Source organism: Teleopsis dalmanni, chromosome 1, assembly GCF_002237135.1.
Source record: "Teleopsis dalmanni isolate 2A chromosome 1, ASM223713v2, whole genome shotgun sequence".
Classification (NCBI taxonomy): domain Eukaryota; kingdom Metazoa; phylum Arthropoda; class Insecta; order Diptera; family Diopsidae; genus Teleopsis; species Teleopsis dalmanni.
In genome coordinates, this window is record NC_051846.1 from 166,396,816 (window position 1) to 166,407,124 (window position 10,309).

Consider the following 10,309-nt stretch of genomic DNA (forward strand, 5'->3'; position numbering starts at 1 on the left):
AAGCAACCTTATTTTGGTTTCTGTTGAATGGTACTATGTAATAATCAACAGTTTGTTAAAAATAACTTAAGAACTCCACTGCACCAATGGGCATTTTGTTTAACTGTCGTCAATACTTCGCACCTTGTGACCAAACTGCTTTTATTATTCTCTGCTGAGTTTGGTAGCAGTAGCAACCTAGTATATTTCTACAGTAAGTCAAAGGACTGTGTATTATGATACAAAATCAAAAAAATATTAAAGTCGTCGAAACTGGTTTAAAGGGATTCTTAGCGTGATACATTCCTTTTCCAGTGTACCACATTACATGAAAAGCTATAATATCATCTGATCTCATACTACTCACATTATCAAAGGTTTGAAAGATTAATGATGTTTACAAATATTTCTAAAGGTAATCTGACTAAAAGTTATTATCTTAACAAAGATCGTTGATGGTGAAACATAAACTTTGTTAGCATATAGCTAACATATCACTAATATGTCTGATGTAATCTTCTGCAAAATGAATATTATAACAATGAAACCTTATCGTTAGGCAAACTTTTGTTGTCAAGCGATATTCTGTAGATTATCTTTCGATTGCTTGCTTGTCAATACATTGTCGTGCAGCTTTAACAGTTGTACAGATTTATCAGCATGATAGTTGCTTACTTATACAGCAATATGTCGTTTTTAAAAGCATTGAGTTCCTTCTTCTAGAGATGGAATTGGCATTTTCAAGAAAGAAAATCAATTTAGAAAAAGTATTTACTCACTATTCTCAGCATTTTAATAAAAGATTTCAAATCAAAAAATGTTGCATACTTTTAGACGGAACCATTTCAGCAATGGTTTTTCAGTATCAATATTTACAATATGTACATACGTATAAAAGCTAAGAAAATATACAAAAAAAAATTTATCAATTTCTTATCAAAAATGAAATTTAAAATAGAAATTCTTTAATGCCATGAAAATCATTTAAGAATTTAAATCTTTTATTTTTATAAGTGCTTTAAATACTAAAAAGTCAGAAATCTATTTTAATTAACTCAACAAATTAAAAATAAAAAACAGGGAGCTTTGTGAACCAGACCAGATACTAGCTAAAGTATGGAAAATGTCAAAGGTATAGATGATTAAAGCGACTATATAATATAGTGAAAATGAACATAATACAGAACATGTATACATATAGTTGCTTTATCCTTATATACAAAAACAAAAAAAGACACAAATGCACGAAAGCTTTCAGACTGCACTGTTTGCATACTACACCTTAAAGATATAGAAATCGATACTGAATACTCAATTATGCAGTTTTATTGAGATAATACTTAAACAGTGTAGAGTTGTTATGAATTAAACAACAACAGTTGCGTTTGAAAACCGTTTGACAAACTTTAGGTTTGTCTCAAAGTAAGAGATATACTGGAGCAAAGCATTACGTTAACCTAAAAGGTGTATGACACAAATACAATAGCTCTTTAATACCATATCCTTTTAATATTATCCTTTTGACTTTAAAATGAAACGGATGGGGGCTAATCATGCTTACTTAGTATGTTTTTTAACTAACTTTAAAATTTTTTCGGTTCCATTGACATAAGTACTTATTCCATGGGAAAAAGCTTTTATATGTCAAAAAGTTTTGTAAAAGTTTTAGGAGAGCTTTTCTTTGTTTACAAGAAAACAATTGTAGCAGATAATAATTTTGCATTATTAGCAGAACTTAATTAATTCAACATAAAAAACGCGGAAAATCCGAATAATTTAATATATAATATTTGTGAAATTGTTCACAACATGAATAAAGCATCACAAAACATTAATAATTATTAAAAGGTAACAAAATAGCACTAACATACTTTCCTTTATATATCTATTCCATATTTAAAAAATAATTATTTACGAATAATTAAATATAAGAATTATTTCCAAGACCACTGATGAAGGGTATTTAGCCATACTCGAAACAGCTGTATGGTCAGCCAAAATTTCAATTAATTAAAATAATTTAAAAAAATAAATTTTTGTTGTTGTTTCACTTCTGTTCGAAAACCTCTTTATATTTAATTTATGAAAACAAAAAACTTTAATATATACTAGTACATACTTCTAGTACATACAGCTAAACATGTTTATTTAATTTTGCAAATAAAACACATAACGAATATTTTAAATTTTGGTAATTTCCCTTATGGGATATTAATTTTTAAGTGTTGCATTCGACATTTTTGATCTAATTTCCTTTCATTTATTTTCAACTACATTAAAAAGCACGAAAGCTCTTTCTATAGGTAATGTAATTTACTTTTTATGTCAAACTGACTAACTAAGCAGTGGAAACATGGTATTAGCGACCTTAATGATCAAAACGGGCTAAATTAGATGAATGAAAACATGGTATAAGCTCACACAAGAAAGGTAGAATATCCGGACATAGATCAGAACAAAACACATTTGAATAATTTCTGTATTTAGAAAATTTTGTTGATTGAACACCAATTTGTAACTTTAAAACGGAAATTAAATAACGAATAACTAAATATAAAAAAAACACTGAATATACATTTCTACCAAGCAACGAAACTGCTATAAAGTCACGGGATAGTTCCGTAATGGACAATTATACAATAACAGCAATTTTGACATTCCAAAACCTCAATTCAATTTCAAGTGAGTAAAACGATATAGACATAGCTGACAGAATAAACACAGCTTAGTTTAAATTGCATAAATTAACTGATATCATACACGACAGAAAAACACACGCTGGTTATCCTGCAAGATCAGTTCTGGATACAATGAGACTTATTTAATGAGGAACTGTCATAGATTTTCACCTGATCACTTATATGCTGCAAGAAAAACAATCACTACAAGGTGATGTGATCACATAATAAGATAAAAAGAGTACCCTATAATGAGAAGAGCCAGAAGCATTAAGGAACTTAATGATTGGTGGTGACAGAGTTTCCATATACTATAGATGCAAAATAACACTTAAAATATATAATTTATTAAATATTAATTTATATTGTCGTATCTGACGTGTGTTATGATGAAAACAAACTATTTATAAGTTAAAAGAATTCAAACAAGAATGAAACAACAACAAAAATTTAAATTAATAAAATTCAATAAATTAATTTTAACTTTTGTTGTTGTTTCTTCATTACTGTTCGAATCCTTCTAATATATAATTTATTGTCGAGTACCTAATATATATTATAGTATTGAACTTATTTTTAAGTATCTAATATTGTTGGGTATTTTGCTGATACTATGTAGTTCTGTTTAAAATGTTGACCCATTTCATTCATGATTTGGTCTTTAAATACATTATTAATACCTAAACCTCTCTTAGCCATAATATTGTTCTGTCATGCAAATTATTTGAAAATGCTTATGAAACAGTTTGTGGAACAGTATGTCTGTAAACTACTAATAACAAAGGACAAAGAATCATATCACATCAATTCCAGTTATTAAAGATAAAAACTTTATCGATTTATTAAATTGGTATCATAACTCTTCTGGTTGATCGTAACTTCTTTACTTACACCTTTAGAAAGCAAGACTGTACAGATGGCAATAAAGTTTTGTGACATTTAAATGTTTTGAAATTGGCACAGATGGCTCTAAACTTAAAAAAAAAGATAGACTGGGCTCTATTCCTCAAGGAACTCAACATAAACTAGCCTTTTGACTTTAAAATGAAATGGATGGGGGCCCACAAACTTAACCTAAAACTATCATTCCAAATGGTAGATTTTTAATACTAATTTTCAATTGCAGTTAAAAGGAAAATTGTAATGAAATGTTTGACAGTAATATTCACATTTTTTATAACAGAGAAGCGGTTCTTATACCACTACTTAGTGTTTCGACAGTACCTGATCTTATCTAGAAACATTGTGAAACGAAATTTTTAAACAAAATGTCAGTGTATATTTCAGTTAATTTGATAATAAAAACTGTTTTGTGAGAATATTCTCTGTACTACTATAGTATTTGATTATCCAGCTAAAATTACAAAAGAACAGAAAAGCTGATTAATCCTCCTCGCTTTTAATTATACAATACAATCGGTATATTGACAGTCCATTCTCTAATGATCAAGCATCAGGGAGTCAGGGGGAAACTCCGTTCAACAACAACAATAGTTACTTTAAGTCAAAGAAGTAAGAACAAAATGTCACTCATCTATATATATCTACTGTAGAGTGTATCCTTCTTAAATATCAGTCCAATACCAACATTATTAACATTAGAAATTATTCCATTTTATAAAAAGAATACAGTGCTTTTCTAACTATTATTATTCGAGTTGTGATCTTACGATAGGAAACTAGTAACCGGTAAAGATTTAAGCATACTTAAACATAATTTTACTTAGTCTATCTGTTCATTTTGGAAGCATTCATAAATATTCGTACTTATATTTATGTATAAATTGTTTTGATTCAAATAATTTAAGTTAAACTATATATTACCTGTTAACATATTTTTTTTTTTCAGAACTAAATTGCAAAGCAACAATACAATTATTTTAATGCATATCTCGAAAAATATAGGTATATCGACTATTGATGACATTTCGCACGAACCTTATGACATATTTATATTTTTAGCAACCTCCATAACAGAAATTCTTCTTTTAGTAACCACAAAAGGTGCTAAAATTATTCTAAGACACCCAGCCCTGGACTTATTGATTTTTCAATGTTTCTTTTTTCGATCTACCTTCATTATCTAGGGGCTGTTCATTATCTTCTATCAAACTCTGCTTATCTTTCTTAGACATATTGACAGCCAAAACATTGCCATACACAATGAAGTAGTAATCAATTTGAGTTTAAGTCATTTGTACCGCATACTTTATCTCTTGGTTTTTTTATTATCCTAGTACAGCAGAAACGTCAGGAAGACAGGTAAAAACATTTACTCATTTTAATCCATCTATATAATAGCTACAGCTATTATATTGTTACAACAAATTTAACTATTAAAAATTATATACATTTCAATTACAATTTGTTAAATATCCCTCGTTGCTAGTTAACAAATAAAGCAAATAAAGTTGAACCCTTGGTACAAGATACTGATGGTGAGTATTTGGGAACAACTATATATGGTCAGCCAAAAATTAAATTAATTAAAGTAATACAATAAATAATTAATTAATTAATTAATTAATTAATAATAATTAATAATAATAATAATAATATTAATAATAATAATAATAATAATAATAATAATAATAATAATAATATAATAATAATAATAATAATAATAATAATAATAATAATAATAATAATAATATAATAATAATAATAAATAATAATAATAATAATAATAATAATAATAATAATAATAATAATAATAATAATAATAATAATAATAATAATAATAATAATAATAATAATAATAATAATAATAATAATAATAATAATAATAATAATAATAATAATAATAATAATAATAATAATAATAATAATAATAATAATAATAATAATAATAATCCGCCCCACGGAATTGGAAGGTACCGTGGGATGCCGAGCTCAGGCAAGCGGACGGGTCCATAGGTTGCGGATAATGGAATGGCCATCAGATATGATGGTTAGCTGCGAATAAGATGAAAATTAAATAAGCAGTCCCGGACAATGAGCGGAGGCTGTCTATGAATGTGATTGGGGTAAACGAAGGGGCTCTTTTATCTCCAAGAAAAGATCACAAGATTCGAATCCAACCTCGACAAGGCGAGCTGACACCGCCTTTGAATAAGTGTCTCCCCCAAAATCTCTAAAACCCTCCTATCTCAACGTCTGTTTTCGCTATTTAGTGCGGCTGGGATTTAAATAAAAAACCTAAAGCGACTGACTCAGAATGGGCGGCTTTTAGGTCAGTGTCTGACTCCATGTTAGGAGCGGCTGGACGATATACCTGGTAGTAGGTATAAAATACCACCCCGTGTACTACGAGGTGTGAACAAATAGTACACAATGCAGTCACAAAATAATGTAAATCTGGGGAGATCGGATAACCCCACCGCGTCGGGATCGCATAACTCTCGCGTGCAGGATTTGGTACCTGGGTCCTGTTCGACAAGTATGCCACAGAACAACAGAAATAGAACACCTTTGCAGTCCGGTGAACAGCATATACATTCCGATATAGCTCTTACCGTGGCTGGCAGACCACGACAGCGCAGAAAATGGACTAATACTATAAATGAAGATTTATTACGCGCCTACTATATAGCTACAAACAATGAAAGAGATATGACAGCATATCGAACTACACTACATACAATATTCGTTGGGCACCATCCGGACTATAATGTATCCGAACAGCGACTAGCAGATCAAGTACGGGTTATTCATAGAAACAATCTTATACCAGAATCAAGACGAAACGCTATCAAAGAATCGGTTGCCGAAGTAAGTAATGATCAATCGACAGAAACTGCAGAAAATGAGCAAGTGCAATTTGAATCAACTAATACTTCTACAAACGTACATGTACCAGGAACACGTAATAATGTAAATACGATAGAAGTGGAAAATGAACAACCACCTCCTGCTTTAAATGTAAATTTAATTGATGTCGATGAAACCACGGATCAGCAGGAAGATGTAAGTAATGAACAAATGAGACTCAGAAGTAATCAGCATAGCTTAAATGAGATTTTTGAACAACAATTTGACATTTACAGTAACCTTAACCCTCTTTTAAGGCCACGCATTCCGAAAATTAATACTAGTAAGAAGCTAAGTTTTCTTATTGAAACACTTAACAATGATGCGATCCTGACAAAATTGAACAATGTGAGCAATTTGCAAGAATTACATACTATTGTATATGTATCAGCTATAACAATTGCTACTACAATGGGATGCAAGATAGGACAACCCAGAGATGGACCACGAAGAGCTGCAATTTATGGAAATAAGAGTAATACGCTACGAAGAATACAAATTAAAATTGATCATTTAAGAGGAGACTTAGAAAGAATAAATAAGTACATTGAAGGTAATCCTACAAGAAGACTTAAAAACAGGATCAATAAGATATTAAAAACATACAATCTTCACACACGCTACGAAACAAATCACACGAATATTATTAACACAAGAGACACTATAAAACAGAAACTATGTGTACAAGTAGCGAGACAGCGTAAATACAAGTTGTCGAATCAAAGACGAGAAAACAATAGACTCTTTAACAACAACGAAAAGCAATTCTATAGAAAAATACGATCCAATGCCAATACGTCAGACGACGTATATCCAAGTAAGAATAGTGCAGAAAATTACTGGAGTTCACTGTGGTCCAATACACAAAAACATAATGAATCCGCTCTTTGGATTGAAAAAGAGAAAGAGAAATATCAAGAAAAAAAAATGTCAACTTGTCTAATTACATGTGATCAGGTCAAACGAATTATAGCAAAAACACACAACTGGAAATCTCCTGGACCAGATCACATACAAAACTTTTGGTTTAAAAGATTTACTGCAGTCCATCAAAAATTAACTGAACTTTTAAATGAATGTCTACAAAACCCCGCAACATTTCCAATCATTTTTACGAAAGGAAAAACATATCTAATGGCGAAGAATAATGGATTTAAAGGAAACCCAGCAAATGGCCGTCCAATTACTTGCCTCCCAACAATATATAAGATACTGACTGCTTGTATTGGCGATCTTATAAATACATACCTTACACAAAACGATATAATGTGCGTAGAACAGAAGGGATGCAAAAAACACGCAAAAGGATGTAAAGAACAACTAATAATTGACCAAATAATATTGGAACAAGCAGCTAAGAAAAATAGAAACCTGCACATGTGTTTTATTGATTACATGAAGGCTTTCGATAGTATCCCGCACAGTTGGCTGATTGAAGTCCTGAATATATACGGTATTCATTCAACTATTGTTAATTTTCTTGAACACAACATGACGAGATGGCGAACAAACATAGAAATGTTCACTCAAAATGGTGTCATACGAACAGATGAAATAAGTATTCGACAAGGAATTTTTCAGGGTGACTGCCTGTCAGCCTTGTGGTTTTGTATGGCGCTAAATCCGCTAAGTAATCTCTTAAGGAACGCAAAGTATGGCTTCAAAATTAAAGGCAATTCTCGAGAATGTAAAATAAATCATCTCATGTATATGGATGATTTAAAGATATATGCTTCGACGCGAGAAACCTTAGATAAGCTTATTAAAATAGTCGAGGACTTCAGTAATGACATTAGAATGAAGTTTGGCATTGAAAAATGCAGAAAAATCAGTATTGTTCGTGGAAAAATCGTTAAATTCGAAAATTTTGAGCAAAATGAATCGATTATTAAAGACATGGAAGAAGACGAACTGTACAAATATCTTGGTGTATCTCAAAGCAGAAGAATAGCACATAAAGCTGTAAAAGACAAAGTATATAGTGAATTTAAAGGACGTATTCATAAGATAGCCAAGACGAATTTGCAGGGTAAATCTTTGATAAAAGCCATCAATACTTTTGCTATTCCCATTCTGACTTATTGTTTCGGAATAATACAATGGACAACGACTGAGATACAAGCGATGCAGCGAAAAATACGAACTATGCTCACAGAATACAAATTCCACCATCCAAAGTCATGTTGTGAGCGAATGACTATGCCTAGAAAGGAAGGAGGTAGAGGCCTTATTGATCTACAAGAACTACACGACAATCAAATTATATCAATGAGAGAATATTTTTTAAAGAACGCAGAAAATGATATCTTGTTTAAAATTTTAACCGAAGCAGACAAGCATTACACACCATTAAATTTGGAAGGAACTTTTGAAAGAAAAGCACAAGATCGGCAGTGTAAAGAGCAAGCTTGGGCAATCAAACCGCTACATGGAAGATATTATAGATCCACTAACGCCGACAATGTCGATAAAATTATGTCGCACAAATGGCTTACATGTGGAACACTATTTGCTGAAACTGAGGCATTCATGATTGCAATACAGGACCAAGTAATTCCGACAAGAAATTACTGCAAATTTATAATGTCAGACCCTTCGCTAATTAGTGATAAATGTCGGCAATGTGGAGAACAAACGGAAACTGTAGATCACATACTGGCAGGATGTACATGCTTAGCACAAAGAGAATATACAAAGAGACACAATAACGTGGTTAATATTTTACATAAGCAAATATGCAATAAATATAGACTTATTGATAGAGAAAATGTTCCATACTATAAGTATACACCACAAGCAGTATATGATAATCCAGACGTAAAAATTTATTACGATCGAACTATTTATTCCGATCACACGAGGTTGCACAATAGACCAGATATAACTATTGTTGATAAAAGACGTCGAGAAGGACTCTTCATTGATGTTGCAATACCAATGACCAAAAACATGGATCGTACTTATTTTGAGAAATGTAGTCGATACGCAGAATTAGCTGTGGAAACAAAACGTAATTGGAACCTTAACAAAATTGAAATTCTTCCAATTATAATTAGTGCTGAAGGTGTAACGCCAAAAAGTTTATTGTCGCATATTCGAAGACTTGAATTAAACCAGCGAATTATTGATGACATCCAGAAAAGTGTTATAATTGATTCCTGTCATATTACTCGCAAATTTTTAAATATTAATTAATTTAAAATACCAATCAAATACTAGTTAAAATAGTTTAAATAAATATATAGATATTGTGTTATATTTTGTACTGGCTTAGGCCACCAAAACTTACCAAAAAACCCATTAAGGAGAATTAAATAAAAATAATAATAATAATAATAATAATAATAAAAATTAATAATTATTTTTGTTGTTGTAGTTTACTACTGTTCGAAACCTAACTACAAAATAAAATATGTGTCCTTTATTCCTTCACAAAAATTTCTTTGAACTTTAAGTTCCATTTACATTTATATTAAATATGTTTTTAGGAAAATTTAAATATCTTTCAGGGTCTATTTAGTTTGAAATATCATTTACATAAACCTCAATTATCTACTACTCCGGAATGCAGATTATGCCCAGAAGGTGAGAAGACAACTACGAATATTTTTTGTGATTGTCCAGTTTTAACAGCGCACAGAAAAAACTTATTTCTTCTGGAATATCTATCACCAGTACAGATTAAGAACTCTTCTCCATATTAAGTTCTGGACCTTATTCACAAAGCTTTAGAGAGCTTTGTGTAATTAAGAGTGATTGTGGTACAATAGGACCAAAGTAAAGGTGGTTAAACGAATTCACGTCACTAGTATTCATAATAATAAAAATAATAGAAAAATTTG

The 10,309-nt window shown here is 30.5% G+C and overlaps 1 protein-coding gene across 1 annotated transcript; it reads left to right on the forward strand.

The window, feature by feature from the left end:
* The first annotated feature begins 5,990 nt into the window (after nucleotides 1-5,990).
* Nucleotides 5,991-9,662, forward strand: LOC119666662. The gene has a single exon (XM_038075943.1). It carries the CDS (start codon nucleotides 5,991-5,993, stop codon nucleotides 9,660-9,662), a length of 3,672 nt encoding a protein of 1,223 aa, XP_037931871.1.
* The last annotated feature ends 647 nt before the right edge of the window (nucleotides 9,663-10,309 follow it).

Coding starts and splice junctions, on each gene's coding strand:
- LOC119666662 (XM_038075943.1), top strand. CDS start 5,991: ATGCAGTCACAAAATAATGTAAATCTGGGGAGATCGGATAACCCCACC.